The sequence below is a fragment of the Notolepis coatsorum genome (assembly GCF_963971535.1).
Source record: "Notolepis coatsorum genome assembly, chromosome: 20".
Lineage (NCBI taxonomy): Eukaryota > Metazoa > Chordata > Actinopteri > Aulopiformes > Paralepididae > Notolepis > Notolepis coatsorum.
The window spans coordinates 56,479,189-56,499,871 of record NC_140184.1 but is presented as its reverse complement, the minus strand read 5'-3'; the positions used below and the strand labels follow the sequence as shown (position 1 = coordinate 56,499,871).

At 42.3% G+C, this 20,683-nt stretch overlaps 1 protein-coding gene across 1 annotated transcript in view; it reads right to left on the bottom strand.

Annotated features, from left to right (window-relative positions):
• tars3 (threonyl-tRNA synthetase 3) overlaps window positions 1-20,389 on the bottom strand; it is a 59,968-nt gene extending 39,579 nt beyond the window's left edge. The window contains exons 1-4 of the mRNA XM_084337373.1: window positions 19,515-20,389; window positions 14,617-14,706; window positions 4,983-5,170; window positions 3,214-3,337 (exon numbers count right to left, since the gene is read on the bottom strand). Coding sequence (XP_084193499.1) covers window positions 3,214-3,337; window positions 4,983-5,170; window positions 14,617-14,706; window positions 19,515-19,853 — 741 coding nt within the window. The 5' untranslated portion in view covers window positions 19,854-20,389. The remainder of the gene's footprint in view (window positions 1-3,213; window positions 3,338-4,982; window positions 5,171-14,616; window positions 14,707-19,514) is intronic.
• Between the last annotated feature and the right edge of the window lie 294 nt (window positions 20,390-20,683).

Genomic DNA, 20,683 nt, shown 5'->3' with positions numbered 1-20,683 from the left:
GACCTCGAGAGTGCAATGCCGGCCGAATCCTGCTAGGTGGCAGTATCGCCTACCCTTTGAAACCTTATTTCACACGGTGTGTTGCATGTTATATGATCCGGGCGGAGAATTTGGATCCGAGCAAGTGAAACGGTTCATCCGAGCACCTTGGAATGCTTTCAGCACACTTGATGCATATTTTGTGCCATTTCATGTCAGCGACCGATGGACATCAATACTGGAAATCGTGATCAGACAATTGGAATATTCATTTTGGGATACCTCCTATCAAAGGTAAGGACTATATGACATCAATCCTACTTTGATCCAACAATGATTTCACATCGATCGCAACGATCAACGTATGTAGTATTCAAAATGTATGCCGTTGCTGACGATCAGAGCATCAAAAAACAACCCCACCCCACTTTGATGCATTCATGATGAAACATAATACCCATTATATACCTTTGATTTTGAAATAGTAACGTGTCCAGGCGAGCAACGCGAACGACTTTAGCTAAATTCACATAGCGCTCCATAACTCTAGCTTTCAGGAATTAGCCCGGATCACTCTGAAACTATACAATATTCACCACAGGATTAACTCTTTTTTACATGTTGGGCAAGAGATAGTGACTGTCAAATGAGCCATAGTATTGTCTCCATAGCTATAATATAGAATATAGATATAGCTCTGCAAACATTGTGACGCACAGTGAAAATGCCTATCTTTTAGCCTGGCCCACTGACTACAGGATGAGGATAATGGCTGGCGGTCAAAGTGTTAAGCCCGGTACATGGCAGAGATTCATATCACGCCATAAATCGATCAATACAGAACCCAGGGATTTTGATGGGCTTTTGAATTTCATAAAACTACACTTCCTAGCTCACGCCAGCCCCAGTCAATCATCTGACTTTTAGCGTGAACTTTAAATTTGTTTGCGTTATTTTCAGGATCATATCTCACAGGTTGAACAAACCTGAACGTTATTGTCATAAAATAGAACATTGTTTCTTTACCTTTCTGTGAACGTTATCAACGCATCTTAATCTGGTAAAAAATGGCGGAGCGATTTACATTACAAAAAAGTAACTGTACTTACAGTAGATTTCATTCAGTATTTGCTGCCCTGTCAGGGGCGCCTGGTGGTACTAAATGCAGATTGAACTCTGCCATTGGAAAGAGGAGATTTGACCCGATCCATAGATGACTATTCTATATTCATATTTACAATTGCATGTGTCCGGATGGCAAAATTCAGTACTGTATACAAAACCCCCTGTAAATCATCTGCCCTTTATTACTTTGTTGTACACTTGATCAAGAAGGTGCTGAATGAGCTCACGTCTGGTCAATGTTAGCATGGTGTTATTCACCATCAAAGATGAAAAAAAGAAAATGATATTCTCCTTTGGTTCATTACAGTTTACTCAAGCCTAGTATGATTGATGAAACAGTGAATGAAACTGTTGAGTACTTGATGAAACAGTACTGTATATCTGTATGTCATATATGTTATGATGAATTGAAAATGGGGGACCCTGATGTAAACAAGACGAAAGTCTTTCTGGTCTGCATCCTCTTAACTCATTGAGCGCCAAAAACGAGATATCTCGTTTCTGACAGCCAACGCTTGAGTGCCAATAACGAGAAATCTTTTTTTTTGTTTTGTTTTTTTTATTATTATTATTCTAGACACTCCCACAGACCTTTCTGAGTCTTCAATGGACCTCTGGCTATGTTATAATTGCAATGACGATCGAATCCCGACAGGTGGCAGTACCTTTTGAACTGGGCCAGTTCAGTGTGGGGCCGCAGCAGGAGCACTCAAAGCACTAGGGAGCGAGCAGCATCGAGCAAACTACAGCCAACTAACGTTCGACAATGGCGATCGCCTAGAGCGAACTATTGGATATTATGAAGAAGACGACAAAATGGATGATATGGATGATGATTATGGATGATAAGACTACATTGGACTCAGCACTTCTGGTAAATCATAAAAATACTATAGTCAAACCGGCCGATGAGGAAACCTATTCGGCTCTGTGGTATAGTCTGGCCCGAGCACTCTGATGCACAATAGTACCCTGCAATGCAATGGTGAGCGAACTATTGGAGATGATGAAGAAGACAAAACGGATGATATGGATGATGATTATGGAATATAAGGTGCGTTTTCCCCAGATTATGTTGGGTTATCATTGCTACTCTGCGCAAGACAGAAATAAGAGACGCGATCATCAGAGGAGCGCGCAATCAATGGGGGAAACTGAAATATGGTGATAAACAAGTATCTTTCTACGAGGATCTATGTAAGGAGGCCATTTCGCTACGTGTCCCCTACAAGGATGTGCTGCAGAGATTATACAAGAGAAATCTTAAGCCAAGCCTCAGGTACCCGGCACTACTATCCATCTTGGGGGAAGATGGTAATAGGCACGGATTACGCTCGCCTAAAGATGCCGATGAATACATGAAGCAACATGGATCTGGTCCCCCGGGGCCGGTCGCAACATAGGCTCGAATCAGAAGACAAGCCTACTCATCTCTCTCTTTTTTCTCAATTTCTTTTGTCTCTTTTTATCATTTTAAATTTTTATTAGAATGACTTTACCACGGCTCAACAAAAGCAACAGCTGATATGCATGTTGGCAACACTGAAGCACAAAGTGTTTAATACGGAACGATAGGCACTATATTTATAGTCTTCTGGTCTCTGAGGAGGCAATAATCCAATAAATGACATTGGGAACACTCTGGAATATTCTGGACTTTCCTCTCGGACACAATGGAATATCCTGGAAAACACTAGTGGGTCATAACTCCCGGTTAGGAAGAACAATCTGGAACATAACAGCAGTGTTTACGAATTTACAAGGATATACCACAACCTTCTAGAATATACTGTACGCCTACAAAGAAGGCCTGGAAATTTAACATCCGGTATGTATATGCATAAGCTCCAGTGATGGAAGCTCAATAAAATAAAATAAAAACATCAGCCACATCTAAAGGTATAAGCATGACAAGGTTATTCTAATATTTTAAGCAAGGTTATTCTAATACTTTAAGCAATTACTCCACTGCTTTAGGGATTTGCACAATGTAGCTCTAAAAATCTCTTTATTTTATTTTTATTTAATTTTTTTAAATAAAATGGGGTTGTGGTATAAAAAAGTTTGAGAACCCCTGATCTAGAGCATGGAAGGCTCCTTGCTACTCACTGCCTGAGCTTCATCGTTGTCAAAGCGTAGGATCTCCAAGGAGCAGTCCTTCTCCAGCGGCCTGTCCAGGTCCCACAGCTCCCCGCTGACCCGGGAGATCACAGCATTGTCTGCCAAGCCCTGACTGGAACATCAACCACGTCAGAATACTTATTATTACTCCTACTGTACAGGACAGTCTTCTGACTTTGTAGTTGTTAATAAATATATATATAATATCCAGACATAATATCCAACATAATTCTAAATGTTTCTCTTATTGTGGTGCATGGGAAGGGGTCAGTTTTAAGTGCCAATGTTGTTATTGGATTACATTTTCCTTGCTCTTGAGTGCTTATAATGCAAAACTCAGCAAAGCAACAGAAGAAAAACATTGTAGAATAAAGTACATGTTAGTGCAGAGCTCTACGCTAACCTTTTGTGAATGAAAAAATTTAGGAGCACACAAAGAAATTTAGGAGCACACAAAAATATTTAGGAGCACAGTGAAAATATTTCAAGTACCGGTAAGAGTTTTTTTTTTTTTTTTCAAAAATAAATGAATATTTGTACTGTGCGTGCATGTGCAAACGGGACACACATCTGTGCAATAGCACATACCACCAAAGTCACTGGCCTACTGTGTGTGTGTATATGCGTGTGCAAACGGGAATGGGACACAAATATTTGAACTATTAAGTAATTAATGCCTATTGCCTACTGTGGCAAAGTTGTAGCCAACAACTAGGCCTAATAAAAAAGGCAGTGAAATTAAACAAAAAGGAGACACTGGCATTACCACCAGGGCCATCAGTAGAGGGGACTGTAAGGTGCCTTTTCGGTATACTACCTTTGCTAAAACTGTGTTCTCTGTTAAAGGTGGTAACTACTGGAATAGCCTACCAGTTGTGATTAGAGAGTGCCCCACATACTCTATGTTCAAGAGACGCATCTTAAAGGCATCCAGCTTGGTGTGGATACACCTATTCTCTTTTTCTGGCAGGGGCCCCTCCTCCTCGGAGACAGAGTGAAAGAGCGATCGCCTCAAGATTTTTTTGCCTGAAGCCCATTTCCCGTATAGACATATACATGGGTAATCGCAATGGCGATGCGTTCACTGGGAATTATTCTTTTTGGAATACCTTCTGGCTAAATTAAGGTATATTCTATGTCTATTTTACCGAACCTGATTTTTTCTTTTTAGTAACGATCACAGTGTCGTGTTTTACCGGACATAAAAGCTCGACAAACACGATCACAGTTTCTAGTTAGAACGACCCACCCCCCCTTGATGATTTTGTGAAGACACATATGGTATATACCTTTGATTTGGGAGTATTTGGGGTTTCAGGCGATCAACCAGAACGATTTGGGCTTATTGCATATAACGTGTCATATCTTGCGATCTATGAAAAAAGACTGGATTATTTTGGAAAGGGGCGATGTTTAGCGTGTAACAAACTACAATGTGTAGAAATGAACTGATTAGTCAGTAATGGACTATGAACAATGCCTGTCAAATGAGCCATACTATTGTCTCCATAGCTATAATACAGAACACGCGATGGGTCTGCAAACATCGCTAAAATAGTCAATAACGCTGGCGCCAGGCGGTACAGATGGGGAAAGTGTGTGGCACTCAAAGAGTTAATGTAAACAACAACAATCAATTTTGAACCTGCCAAAATGTTTGAATGATATTAATCAATCTTTTTTTTGTGATGTGCATTTTAACATTGTTCAGGAGCCCCAACTTTAAAGCCACTGGGTTCAATCTGCAGATGCCTGACCTGATGCCACAGGCCAGTTGGTAGGGGGTGGTAACCCAGGCTTGGCCCTCCACCTTGCGTCCATCAGGCAGCTCCACCATGATGGGCTTGCCGTCTGCGGCTCTCCTGGCCAGCAGGGCGTCGCTCTCTTTCTTCAGCTCCTCATACAGCTTCAGACGCTCTGGGATGTATCCAGGCAAGGGCTTCAGCTGCACAAGCAGAACCACATGAGGATTGTAATGGTGCAGAAACTGTGACACATTCTAATCAATTTCAGAAGTCCAGGGTGGGAAATTATTTTTTTTTTTTTTTTTTTTTTTTTTTTATTATTGCAAAACAAAAATTATTAAAAGTCAGTACTCAACACACAATGCATAATGAAACTTTCAGTAAAGGTGGTTAAAATATATGCAAGTACAGAAACAAGATAAAACAAAAATAGTCTATAATAACATTTTAACCGTATACAGTGTATATCCAGCGAAATTACAATTATATAAATGTTAGTATATAATATACCCCTAATACCTATTTTCTAAAACCCTACACACATATGCTCCAGCTCGAACCCCCCCCTCCCGGACCCCCTCTTGGATAGTACCTCCATTATCCCTCACTCCTAACCAGACACTACCATTATAAGCTAGCTTTTATTCTCTCCACCACTTCTAACCACATTGACATTTTGGATTCATTGAGACCCAGAATTCTTGCTGTAGATATTTCTTGATATATCACATCGAGATATGTAAGAAACCACACTTTTCGGCACATTTTTTCCGGTTGAAACCAACGTGATGCGATCAGTTTTTTAGCTACTGTGATACCCGATAAAACCAATCTCTTTAGTTGTGGATTCACTGCAAACTCAAAAACATCATTCAATAGTAATACCGAGGGGTGTACAGGTATATTCCAAGATACGAGTATTGATAATTGTTGGGACACATCTTTCCAGAATGCCTTAACTGGTGGGCAGTCCCAATACATGTGCATAAATGTTCCTTCGTCCCCATTTGTACATTGGGAGCATTTGGAGTCTTGTTTAAGCCCCATTTTGCACAGCCTTATAGGAGTCAAGTATGGAAATTATCTTTTAATAACAAAACACAAGATACTTGTTAACACTTTAATCGCCGGAAACGCCGTAACTAGTCATTCCCCGCCATGCTCATTCTGCCGAAGACGCCGTAACACGTCTTTGATATCAATATTTCAAAAAACTGTGATCGAAATCATATTTCTCCCCCGGGGACCTGAGATATACTGCTGAGCTCCACTCAACTCTCTAACGGTTCAAGAGAGCCATCTGGTGGCCGATCGGCAGATCGCCCAACAGGAAGTCATGTGGATGAAGTGGTGCTCACCCATATTTCGTCCGGGCACTCGCTATCATTAGCAGGACTCCATCTTGACACAATGGATGTCGATCGGTTGCAAATAACTCGACAAACAACATGATTTGGACGTATAAACTATTATACAACCTGGAAATGGATCGGGTATTTCTACATCCCATAATATGAATATCTCTGCTCCACGCTCATCGCCCAACGGCGCGAGGAAGATACGGTAAGATCCAGCGTTATTTTCCAACGTGTTCTTTACCAACTGCTCTGATGATCATATCACCCACACTAGATGAATGATATAACGTTGCCCACGGAATTATAAACGACCCCCCGCCCATCATCAGATCATACGTAGTAACTCCTAGAAGCACATCCAGTTGACATTTTTTATCTCGCACAGATTCCTACCAAACTGTATTTGATCATCAATATAATGCATTTAGGGCTATAAATCAAGTTCTGGAGAAAGCTGCAGAAAACGATAAAAACATACTTATACTTTAGACAGTATTTTAGTATGAATATGTGAATGAAAAAGTATAATGTTGCTACACCCTGAACAATAGATATAGGACATTGAATGGGCCATAATAATGTCAATTTAGCAATACAATTTAAAAAGTTATAGCCCTGCAAAGAACGGGAACTTCTCCATAGACAAATAGAGATGGCGAGGGATGGTAAATTATGAATTTAACCATGGCGATCAAAGTGTTAAGGATAAGAGCTCAATGGTAGGATATGAACCTGGGTTAGGGTAAGGGGTAGGGAATAGTATACAAACCCGGTTATGGGTGTAGGGTTAGGGAATAGGATACAAACTAGGGCTGAACGATTAATCGATTTTAAATCGAAATTGCGATTTGAAATTATGCAATTAGCAAATCGCAAAGCCTGCAATTTGGGATACATTATACAGCAAGTCTGATTCAAGGTTTTTTTCTTGCGTGCCAGTCATGCTCACCAATCAGAAGTGCGGTGCTCTACGTGTACCAGCCATTGCTCACCAATTAGAAGTAGCCCAAGGTAGCTACGTATACGGCCAACAACAGTATGTGAAACACCCGTGTGCAAAGACGTTACAGCAGGGCTCCAGAGTGAGCCTATTTGGTCGCTCACAGGCACAGAGAAAGCAGTGTTTTTAGAGTTCCAATTAGGGCTGGGGAATTAATCAAAATAAAATCGCGATCTCAATTCATAGACCTATGCAATCTCATTTCAAAATTATGACGATTCAGTTTATTGATTTTTTTTTTGTATATGTTTTACTTAAGTTAACTTTTTTAAATGATGACGATTCTGACTAGAGTTATTTTGTATGTTACAAGAGACTTTCAAGTTTAAAGGTCCTGTGCATTATAAATGGCTTTTTCCAGTGTTTAGCATTGTTTTATAGCAATATGGGGTTAGTATCAATGGGTCTGTCTCTAATTACCATATTGGCGGATTGCTCTAATTCAGTTGAGACAATTTCCTCCTCCAGTGAATTAGGTCATTCTGATTTGACTTGCAAGGTGACGTAGCAAGGAGCTGATGGAGCTGATTGTGATCTGATTGGCTCTGTGGTTGTAGCGCATAGTGTAACCCGACACTTCCTCAAACGGGTTTTGACAGAGGCAGAGAACAAGCGAGCGAGAGAGGGAGAGAGGGAGAGAGGGAGAGAGAGAGAGAGAGAGAGAGGGAGAGAGAGAGAGAGGCATAGTGTAACCCGACACTTCCTCAAACGGGTTTGACAGAGGCAGAGAACAAGCGAGCGAGAGAGAGGGAGAGAGAGGGACCGGACCACGCGTCTTCTCTCACACACACACAGAGCATTTACACAGGTTGTGTGTAAAATAAATGCTCCGTGCCTCCGTGTGTCCCTCTCTCTATCTCTCTCTTCCTCTCCATCTCTCTCTCTCCCTCGCAGTCGGGAGCACTAGCATTAGGGCTGTCTTAAATACTTCGAAGCTTCGTTCGATGGGCATGGGATTCGAATATGAAAATAAAATTCGAATATAAAAACATAGAAAATAAATGTAAATCTATTTTTCTTTTTTGTGCAAAATCAACTCTGCCTCTCTTTGTTTTTTTAGAGATTTTATTTATAGCATTTTCAGCTTTTTTGGTCAACGCAGGTCGCAGGACCTTTTGGCCACACAGGACCGATAAGAGGAGAGAGGGTGAAACGGGAGGAGAAGAGGGGAAGACATGCGGCATATTAGGGGTGGACGGTATGGTCTAAAATTTATATCACGGTATAATTTGAAGCATAGACGGTAACGGTATATATCACGGTATCAGTGTTTCCGTTAGAATAATAAAGTCATTATATTCCAAATAAAATAAGTCCCGAGTCCGTGCTGCTCCCATTGCAAACAGCCGGGCTGGATGCTGGATTTTGCTAGAAGCATATGTAGCTGCAGAGCCACAGAGCCAGCGGCGCTTTCAGGTCTGGTCACAGCTTTCAGCCGTTGGGTGGGGGGGCGCTGTTGAGCGGACCTGACCTGAAAGCGCCGCTGGCTCTGCGGCTCTGCAGCTGCATGCTATTCGCAAAACCACTGCTGCCGCCGTCCTCCCGGCTCCCGCTGCAGCCGTCGTTATCATAACACTACACGCATATCATAATGTTTACAGCAAACTGTAGTTGATCACCAGGTATGTTTTATTAACGTAGAATAATTCATATAAGAAAAACGATAGGGACATCTCTTACCTTTCTCCACTGGTTAAAAATGCCAGGAACTGAAATTGAAACTTGCTGTGCGCCGCGGTGATATGTGTTTATTATGAAATGACAATTGCGTGTTGACACGCCCACTGCGCGAAGCCTCCTAAATAACTTTTTCCAGTTTGCACATATCTATTATCTATGACTAATTCTATCTATTTTTAGGGGCAAATGCGATTGAAATAGTCGCGCTGTGGTTACATGACGTCATTGCTATTTTAGAGCTGCTCTACCGGTTACACGGTATAGTCAAAATCCATACCGTAGAGCAAATTAATACCGTTTATACCGTATACCGTTTATACCGTCCACCCCTACGGCATATGGCCACCGGGTCGGGAAATTTAACCCGGGGCGACCGCTTCGCGACTCAGCGCGCTATGTGGTGTGCTACTAGAGCACCCTCTGCCTCTTTGTTAATTACAACAAGCAATGCTGTTTGTTATTTAAGATGAGGTCGGACTCTGCAAAGACAGATTCGTGTTCAATATTTCATGAAAGCAAAGTGTTTCGTTTGTCTAAGATTTTAAAAGGAATCTATTTTTACCAGTCTTCTGTTTTCACAGAGATATCAGCGTTTGCCCTATGTGTGTGTGCGCACTGATCAGGAAATGAGAATAGATTTTTCAGCTCGCTTCTCTAGCGTGCATAAATACACATATACTATCGATAATCTAGCGTTTATTTGAAAACGATTCATAAATAGGCCAAAAAATTACAACGTTTGTGTATTTAAGCATTACATCACGCGCAGGAGTGGTTTGTGAACAATAAACCATGCCTAGGGGTGGTCGTTAGGCCCGAGGCGCAGCCGAGGGTCGTTAGACCCCCCTAGGCATGGTTTATTGTTCACAAATCACGACTGCAAGTGGTGTAAAGCTTTTATACAACTGCCACATTCATCCAACCTTATTGCTATACAATAAACACACATTAATCGAAGATTTATTGAAAAAACCATCCGCCAGAAAAAGTAGTTCCCACAACTACAAAAAAGACAATTTGCCTCCATGTGGAAGCAGCTCGGAAGTGCATCCAACCAACTAACACATCCAACTGTGTATTATTGGAATGATTGATTGAAAATTTTATTACCAGATGCAGAATGGGTACAATACAGTACGGCTCAATACACACAATTGTTAAGGGGATGCAGACCTACTTTCTATAGAACTTCATTCTTAGATGCTTCTATACAAAGTAGGTAAAACAAATTAAAAGGTTTTCTTTGCCCTATAGGAAAAAAAAGTTTTCGCCCTATTTTTTTAGCCTAAACTTAACCAGTTGGAAACCAGGCGTACAGTAATAAAATTAGCAATCAACCAATCAATCAATTCAATAGACCATGATCACTTAAAACAGCGCAGCACTCAGCTGCTCCGCTCTCAGTCTGACTTTCCCCCGCTGTTGCAGACAGGAGTGTGTGTGTGTGTGTGTGTGAATGTGAATAGTACGTGTGTGTGTGGGGGGGGAGGGGGGGGGGGGGGGTGGGTGGAGACTAAAGCCAGCGCTGCAGTCAGAGGGAAGGAAAAAAATTTGAAAAAGAAATTGCAAATTAATCAATCAATCAATCCGCGATTTTTCTTTTGTTACACAATGATTCATGACCCATAGATTACACAATCCAACATTGTGTAAGAGACTAAGACATTCGCCATGACAGAATCGCTTGATATTTAGTCGTTATCAACATATCCATTTGTTAAAGATTATTGTCCGCCATCTTGTGATCCGGCGGAGTGATGTGATTCGGTTGTGGGCGGGTCCTGGGCCAGCAGCGTGGAGTGTTCCCAATACATACGTGTAAATGGACTGTTTCAGCCAATCAGAATCGAGAAATTTGCATGCCGTTGTATAATCCAGAATATTCCAGTAAATGCCGTTCATCACGGAATCTTTATATTTTCCTGAAACTTTCAAGAAAACAAGGGCTTTTCAAAATGCTATAAAACGGAAATGAACCGATTAAAAAACAATCCGTTTCGACAATGTTGACTGCAAACAAGTCATTGATAAGCGACGGCCAGATTAGACACATAGCCATAATTTAAGACATAGATTATGCGTTCACAACGCTATCATTGAAGTGGGTGCTGGCATTCAACCATGTTTTACCATGTTCACCAGTGGCATCCAAAGTGTTAATGTCGGGTCAGCTTGTCATTTATTTCTGTCAATGTGCTGGTTCTGTAGCAGGACTGGGTCAGTCAACATCCTTGGCTCCCGGCGCACCGAAGATAGTCTACACGCTCCCTCCTCCTCACCGGAGTTGTCTGTGAACTTGACGCCTTCATTGGATTTATTTATTCTCAAAAAATATCTATAATCATACGATTAAATATTGTTTAAAATAAAACGCTAAATACTATTATTCTGTGTGTCATGTTTCCAAATAAGATTGGTCACAACTAAATGCTTTCTAGCTTCAATGTGTTGGTTAGAATAGATTACCTCAGTTGAAACTTCACTGACAGCGAGATTGATCACGGAGGACTCGCTCTCAGTGAAGTTTCAAGTCTGCTTAGTCCATTATTCTACATTCCATGGGGGTGTTTCATGACCATAATATGGATAATCATGCACAAGCATTGACGGTAAGAACAAATGGTATTTATTAGGGGTGGGACAATACATCGATCCAGATCGATATATCGATCTATTATCAATAATCAAATAGGATCGACGCAACGTAAAAAGATCGATTCATATTGCGATACTCTTATTTTGAAAATCCCCGCGAGTCATATCCGCCGGCGCCCAGTATTGTGAAACTCCGTGTAGACATTACAGCAGTGTTTGCGTCTGCTGTAAAGCACTACAGAGCGTCTATTTTGCGAGCCGATATAAGTCTGTGCAGTTTTTTCCCCGCAACGGGTCAAATGCATATAACAGGCGTTGCATCGTCGCCATTCCTTTATGCCAACGTCGCATTAAATATCTAAATGAACTAAAAGCTAAGCAGCTAACCATGAGAGAGAACAGGAGAGTGGAAAGGGGACTTGGAAGGAGGAGGGGTGGGGGCTGTGGGGGACTGTGTGTGTGTGTGTGTGTGTGTGTGTGTGTGTGTGTGTGTGTGTGTGTGTGTGTGTGTGTGTGTGTGTGTGTGTGTGTGTGTGTGTGTGTGTGTGTGTGTGTGTGTGTGTGTGTCTGTGTGTGTGTTAAAGCTCAATATATAAAAACAAAAGTGAACAGGAGGTCTATTTGTATTAAAAACAATAGATTGTTTTTCATTTAAATGTCTGGAAGAGCTCAAAAATAAATACATCAATTGATATTTCCGTAGCCTTTTTTTAGTTGATCTAAATGTGACTGATTGTGTTAAATGGGCACATAATATCGCCTCATATCGATCGCAGGCACCTGAATTGAATCGTATCGTATCGTATCGTGGCAGACTTTGTGATATCGGCAAATATCGTATCGTTGTCCAAAGAATCGATATCGTATCGTATCGTGATGAAACTGATGATTCCCACCCCTAGTATTTATCAACACAGTGTGCGTACGACCTGTGCACGCACGGTTGATAAATCCCGATTTTTCTGTGCGTAGAGACATTCTAAATTCTGTGCTTAACACTTTGATTACCGGCGATGCGGTGCGCCTTACCGCCGTTGAATGCCAGCACCCACTTCAATGATAGCGTTGTGAACGCATAATCTCTGTTTTAAATTATGGCTATGTGTCTAATCTGCCCGTTGTTTATCAATGACTTGTTTGCAGTCAACATTGTGGAGACGGATAATTTATTATTTTTATATATAATCGGTTAATTTCCGTTTTATAGCATTTTGAAAAGCCCTCATTTTTCAGGAAAATAAAGATTCCGTGATAAACAGCATTTACTGGAATATTCGGGCATACACAAAAAACGCTGTAATTTTTCTGCCTATTTATGAATCGTTTTCAAATAAACACTAGATTATCGATAGTATGTGTACTTATGCACGCTACAGAAGAAAACTAAATTCATTATTCTAATGATCTCTCCTGTCACCCTGCTCGGTGTCGTCGCGGCCTGGTGGTTATTCCAAAAGCCTTCTCTGTGGTCGTGCCACGTCAGTCCTCCCCCCCCCCTTTCCCCGCGAGGGGAGGGGGGGGGAATCGTCTCAAAGTCTCTGATCAAGCTTCTTCTCTTGTGTGGTTCGTATCTCAGTCTGCCCTTACCCGGAAGAAAACGTACTTTTCTATATTCTCGCCATAGCAACGACAGGCCCGCCCCTCGTGTGGTTGTCATGTGACGCGCTGTCATGGCAACTACTTTTAACCTTTAACACACATTAATGTCAAACCTCTCCCCATCGCTCTGACCCAAACCTCCTGCCACTGTTTATGTGCTGAGGAATGCAGACACCCTGCTCGCTCGCTGCTACCACTGACTGCCGCTTCCACCACCACCATGCACATTTCGACCTCTCTGACCTGGCCCCTTTAGATGCTGTCATCTCCCCCAATATACATTACATACATTGAAAAACACCGTTTTCCTTCATATGGAACCCGTTCTAGTGACTGGCTGGTCCTTAACACTTTCCGTGCCGGAGCTCAGTGCCCCGGAACCTCCTTGAATGCCGCCACCCACTTCAATGTTAGCGTTAAAAACGCCTAATCTATGTTTTAAATTATGGCTATGTGTCTAATCTGCCGGTCGCTTATCAATGACTCGTTTGCAGTCAACATTGTCTAAACGGATTGTTTTTTTTATCGGTTCATTTTCGTTTTATAGCATTTTGAAAAGGCCTCGTTTTCAAGGAAAATATAAAGATTCCGTGATAAAAGACATTTACTGGAATATTCTAGAATACACAAACTTTGTAATTTTTCTGCCTATTTATGAATCGTTTTCAAATAAACGCTAGATTATCAATAGTATATGTGTACTTATGCACACTATAGACGCAAGCTGGAAAATCGATTCTCTTATTTCCTCATCAGCCAAACAGCCACATCACACATAGGGCAAATGCTGAAATCTCCGTGAAAACAGGTCTGATTATCCCAAGACTGGTAAAATAGATTCCTTACCTGAGATCAGATGTTATCCAAAAAGATTATTCCAATTCCTGATCGCCATTCCAAATATCGATCACGCTTATTGATTACAGTGTTGGTACTGTAAATACATAATCGTCGCTGTTCTGAGGGCCGGCGATCACTTGGTCTCTTCAGTTGGCTTGACAGACAAATAAAATGAGGAAACTGGCCACCCCCCCTGTATCAGTCTGAGCTGATGGGGTGCAGTTACACAGGGAGAGACGATAGGGGGCGGTATCTTCCCAATTGAGCTCAGAGAGACTCTGCAGCACTAACCCATGGCTCGATTGATGAAATATGAATTAAAATCGCCAATAAAAAAAATACATCAAACAAACGACATTTCGCGTCGTCGGCACTCAATGGGGGGGCTGATAAAACGAGATATGACGTCGCTGGCACTCAAATGTGTTAAGGTCCCTCGAGTTTGCTCAGAACAGGGTAAAATTGAAGTCAAATTCTGAATAAATGATTTAAAGGTACACTGCAGTAATCAGTGTGACGATAACAAGCATGAGATAGCAGTGGATGGATTAGCAGGGACAGCTCTCAAACTCACCTCCTTAGCAGCACCCCCATCTCCTTGTCCCTTCTCCTGCTTCTTCTTCTCCTTGATTTTATCAGTTGGCTTGGCATCAGAGGTCGCCACCTGTTAAAAGAAACAACAAGGGCTATGAGTCAGTAGCTACTTATTGTCATTGTGGTAATACTAATATGACTATGCTGATCTTGCTAGATCTATCATAGTCTTAATATTATTAACATTATATCTTCATCTCAACAACAAAGCACAGTGGTAGGCCTGCCGCGATAAGCAATAAATCGATTAATTGCCGCGATAATTAAAATGAATGCAATGATTTTGACGGGCGCGATTAATTGCTATTTGCGCGTTTGTTTTAATGAGGCGGAACCAGTGCCCCTTGTCAGTCACTCTCCGTGTGGGTTGGCCGCTGGCGTTACTACAGAGCACAGCACGGGAGCTCCGTGGGGCAGTAGCAACGCCACATATTTAGCTTACCTACATTTCTCAATAGTGTTGCTCCTTTTAACCAAGTAGCGTTATTTGTAGTGTAACGTTAGAATAACACAGAATAACGTTAATACAATTACATGCATCATTGTTTACAATGAACGGGTGGGGCTAGTCAAAGCACTGGAGACGGGGACAAGTTAAACATGAATTAATTTATTATAACGGGTCGTTTTCGAGTCGTGCTGCAGTGCCTACGCACCACAGCTATTCTATTATATACGGCTTTGACACGTCCTCCTCATGATTGCCTGTAGTAGCTGCATCTAACGTTAGTAGCTAACGTTAAAACTAAAAAACACAACCAGACGAGACAAGTTGTCGGCTAGGATAATCGCAACAATACTTCCGGTCCGGTCGGTGGGCTTCAAAATAAAAGTCTTAAACCGGAAAAGACGGAGCGGTGGGCTTCAAAATAAAAGTTTTGGGAAATAAATTTCTAAATTTTTTTTTTAACCGGTCGCAATAATATCGCTTATCGCGATATTTTCGGGGGCAATTAATCGCCCAGCAAAATTTGTTATCGTGGCAGGCCTACACAGTGGACTTTAAAACAATGCACGGCGCACGCTGGGTGTAGTGAGTAGAGAGGACCTATTTCTAGAAAGGAGATAGGATCAAAAGGCCTTCGACACTGTCAATCACTCCATTATGATTGACAAGCTAAAAGCAATTGGTTTTGATAGTCCATCAGTGAGCTGGATGCAATCCTACCTTGAGGGGAGAGAACAGATGGTGGAGGTAAACGGTACCCTATCCCCCCCCCCACTCACAGTGAGATGTGGTGTTCCACAAGGAAGCATAGTAGGACCGCTACTGTTCCTAATTTATGCAAATTACATGTTGTCAGCTTGTGACTGCAACTTGTTCTTGTTCGCGGACGACTCAGCCCTGCTGGTCTCTGACAACAAGAACAAGTTACAGGTTGAGAAAACCCTCAGCTCAGAACTAGACAGAATCTGCACCTGGCTCGCTGATAACAAACTAAAACAGAGTCCATTCTCTTCGGATCAAATAACAAACTCAGCAAGACCGACGGCTTCTCAGTTACGGTGGGTGACAATATTGTCACAAGGAAAGACGAAATTACATACCTAGGCTCCATCCTAGAGGCAAATCTTTCCTGTGACAAAATGGCATCCAATGTAATCAAAAAAGTCAACCAACGAACTAGATTCTTGTACCGGATCTCCTCTCAGTGGTAAACAAGAATACCCTGAAGTAGGGATGGGCGATTAATCGATTTAATCGATTAATGATTTAGGACGATTTTGAACAATTTAAATCGATTTTCAAAATCGAGTCACCTTTTATTTTACAAACAGTGATGTTTGGTGAAAGTTAGATTTGCACTTTATTAACACTTTGATCGCCATGGGTTAAATTCATAATTTACCATCCCTCGCCAGCTCTATTTGTCTATGGAGAAGTTCCCCTTCTTTGCAGGGCTATAACTTTTTAAATTCTATTGCTACATTGCCATTATTATGGCCCATTCAATGTCCTATATGTATTGTTCAGGGTGTAGCAACGTTAAACTTTTTCATTCACATATTCATACTAAAATATGGTCTAAAGTATAAGTATGTTTTTATCGTTTTCTGCAGCTTTCTTCAGAACGTGATTTATAGCCCTAAATGCATTATATTGATGATCAAATATAGTTTGGTAGGAATCTGTGCGAGATAAAAAGTTTCAACTGGACGTGGTTCTAGACGTTTCTACGCATCATCTGATGATGACCGGATGGGCGGGGGATCGTTTATAATTCCGTGGGCAGCGTTAGATGATTCATCCAGAGTGGGTCATATGTTCATCAGATCAGTTAGTATAGAATACGTTAGAATATAACGCTGAATCTTACCGTGGCTTCCTCGCGCCACTGGCAGATGAGTGTGGAACAGATTTTTTTCTATTATGGGATGTAGAAATGCCCGATCCATTTCCAGGTTGTATACGTCCAAATAACGTTGTTTATCGAGTTAGGGCAAGCGATCTATTATCCAGTGTTTCAAGATGGAGTCGCGGGAGCTATAGAGTGGCCGGACCACATTTGGATGAGTACTACCGGTTCAAAGGTTAATATCCGGTTGGCGATCTGCCGATCGGCCACCAGATGGCGCTCTTGAACCGCTAGAGAGTTGAGAGGAGATCAGCACTGTGTCTCAGGGCTCCGGAAAGGAAATATGATTTCGATGACAGATTTTTGAAATATTGACATCAAAGACGAGTTACGGCGTCTTCGGCAGAATGAGCATGGCTCTGAATGACGTGAAAACTCGTTCCCGGCGATCATAGTGTTAATCTCAATATGGAAATTGATTCTTGTTTGATGATCAAGAGGCACCTTTTATTTGTTTTAAGTGAAGTTTGTGAAAAAGCAAGTTATTGCACTATTAATCCCAATAGGGACATTCATATTTGTTTGATCAAGAGTAACCTTTTATATATATATATATATATATATTATTATTTTTGTAAGTGAAGATTGGTGAAAGTTAGGTTTGCACTTCAATCCCAATAGGGAAATTCATCTTGGTTTGATTTATTTTTTTGTGTCAAATAAAAACAAAGGTTATTTAAATGATTTCCTTTGGTTTTTTAGTTTTCAGAGAAAAAAAATCGATTAAAATCGTAATTCGGATTTTTTTTTAAATCTGCGATTTTATTTTTAGGCCATATCGCCCAGCCCTACACTAAAGACTCTGGCAGGAGCACTCATTCCAGGGTAGTACGACTTGTGCTTGGTACCAAAGCACCTCAAAGACTACTACTTGACCTTACTCCTAGAACCCACCTCACCCCTGCCCACTTTGACTACCTAGGATGGCTTAGAGTAGAAGACGGAGTACAGCAACTTGCAATGGGCCTGGTCTACAAGATACACAACACGACTAAGGTACCCATGTACATGTCAAAATACTTCCCAAAGGTCATTGAATAACACGACCACAACACCAGAGGGAGCTCCACAAATCATGTTAAACCCAGATTCGACTCAAATAAGGGACTAAACACGTTTAGCAATTATGCCACATCAATGTGGAACGCCCTACCCAAAGATGTAAAGGAATGTGAATCACTACCCACTTTCAAAACCACTCTCAAAGAGCACCTACGGGTGACTGCAATTCAAAACTGGCCCCTGTAAATGTCCTAACCCAACCCCCTCCAATGTACAGTAAATGTCCTAACCCAAGAATACACGAGACCCTCTTCTTGGAACCAAGTAAGGTTTCATCGATATTCCAATGTACAGTTTTGCTTGTACAGTTGTACAGTTTCCCCCACTCCGCCTACACAACCCCCCCCCACCCCACCCAACCAACCACCTCCAATGTACAGTTCCTCCCCCCCCACCACCAACCCCCACCCACCCCACCTACCCAATGAATGAATGAATGAAAACTTTATTTAACAGATTGCAGAATGGGTACAATACAGTACGGCTCAATACACACAATTTTTAAGGGGATGCAGACCAGAGAAAGACGTTTGTCTTGTTTACATCAGGGTCCCCCATTTTCAATTCATAGTGACATTTATGACATACACAACATGAACATACATGACATTTATGGCATAGGGACATACATGACATACAGGTATTTAGTACTGTTACAATTGTGACATATACGATATGCAAATATACAGAACTTATAGATCCTGACAGAGCATACATATGATATCATGGGGAGGGGACTGTACATTAGGAGGGGGTGGGTGGGTGGGAGAGAAATATACATACGGTGGGGAGAGAATATATACATATGGTGGGGAGGAGACTGTACATTTAGGAGGGGGTGGGTGGGTGGGAGAGAAATATACATATGGTGGGGAGAGAATATTACATGCGGTGGGGAGGAGACTGTCTATTAGGAGGGGGTGGGGTGGGGGGGTTTGGACATTTAGGGTGGCCAGTTTCGAATTGCAGCCTCCCGTAGGTGCTCTTTAAGAGCGGTTTTGAATGTGGGTAGGGATTCACATTCCTTTACAGCTTTGGGTAGGGCGTTCCACATTGATGTGGCGTTTGACCACCACTGCATGCCTGGATGTAGCAGTACTGTCTATCTGTATGTCGTGTATGTCATGTTATGATGAATTGAAAATGGGGGACCCTGATGTAAACAAGACGAAAGTCTGGTCTGCATCCCCTTAACAAGTGTGTATTGAGCTGTACTGTATTGTACCCATTCTGCAATCTGTTAATAAAGTTTTTAATCAATCAATCATTTTGCATAGTTAAATTGCCAGCCAGAGCAGAGGCCCACTACAGCCGGCTCCTTAGCCCCTTTCGTGACTGTGATGTACCGAGTGATCACAGTCACGAAAGGGGCTACCGGCTCCTTAGATTGCTTACATGACACGACCCATGTGGAAATGAACTCACGTTTGTTAAGTCAAGTCACTGGTTATAACGTTACCTTATTATTTGGGCGGTTTTTTGGTGGTTGTTTGCCTGTGTTCTCATTGGGAACTTTGACAGGGGGTGCTCGCTGGCCCTTCTTGTCTGGCTGGGCTTCCAACTCGGACTGCAAAGCCCGGTGGAGGTGCACCAAGCGGTACTTTAGTTTATCGTTCTCGGTCCGCAGGTCCTCCAGCTCCGGGGAGGTGGCAAGAACGCGTGCCGCGTGTGGACCACAATGTAATCCATCACGGAGACTAGCGATTTCCTTGGAGAGGAGCCGAATTTGCTCCTCCTGACCGGCCAAACGTGTAGCAAAGCATTCCGCCATCTTTAAATGACCAACATCTTTCAGCATGCATGTTAGGGGGGGGGGCGGGGGATACAGCCATATGATCCAATAGTCTCATATCTTCTTCTTCTTCTTCTTATTGAGGTTTAACGGCGGCCGACCACTTGTTAGGGTATGTGCCGCCATCTACTGGTATCCTTTACCTCCTACAAAACCCAATTCCCCTCACCTTCTTGGAGTGCAACTAACGCTGCTACTTCCCAATTGAGCCCCCCTCTGCGAGACACTCCTTGCCCCCTGCTGCCTGACTCTGTACACCTTGGTCACCCGCTGCCCCCTTATTCAATTCCTTAACCACCTCCTCCAATGTCAGACCTTCCATACCCAGATGTTGAACCGCTATCCTAACAATCATCTTTGTTCTATCTGTTCTACCCTCAATCTTTGCCGCAGTATTAATTACCCCTGCCACGAAGCCCACAATACTCAATTTCTCCTCCCACACCCTCTCTCTATCCTCCTGCCCTACCCTTTCTGCCAACTGCCCTTCTACAAACCCCTGCACCCTAACTTGACTTCCTTGTCCCACCCTCCTAGCCGCCTCTGCATACGACAACTTACCCTCCCTTCTAACACTCTGAACCACTACCTCCCTCTTCATCACCTCACACCCCCTAAACGCTACACTATGCTCCCCTCCACAACTACAACACCATAGCTTCACTCCCTCTCCACACTTCCCATAGTCATGCTCCCCGCCACACCTAGCACACCTCTGTCCCTTCCTACATGAAACTGCTATATGACCAAATTCCTGGCACCTGTAACATCTCAGAGGACTCTGAACAAATTCCCTAACCCTATACACCCCACTCCCTACATACACCTTACTTGGA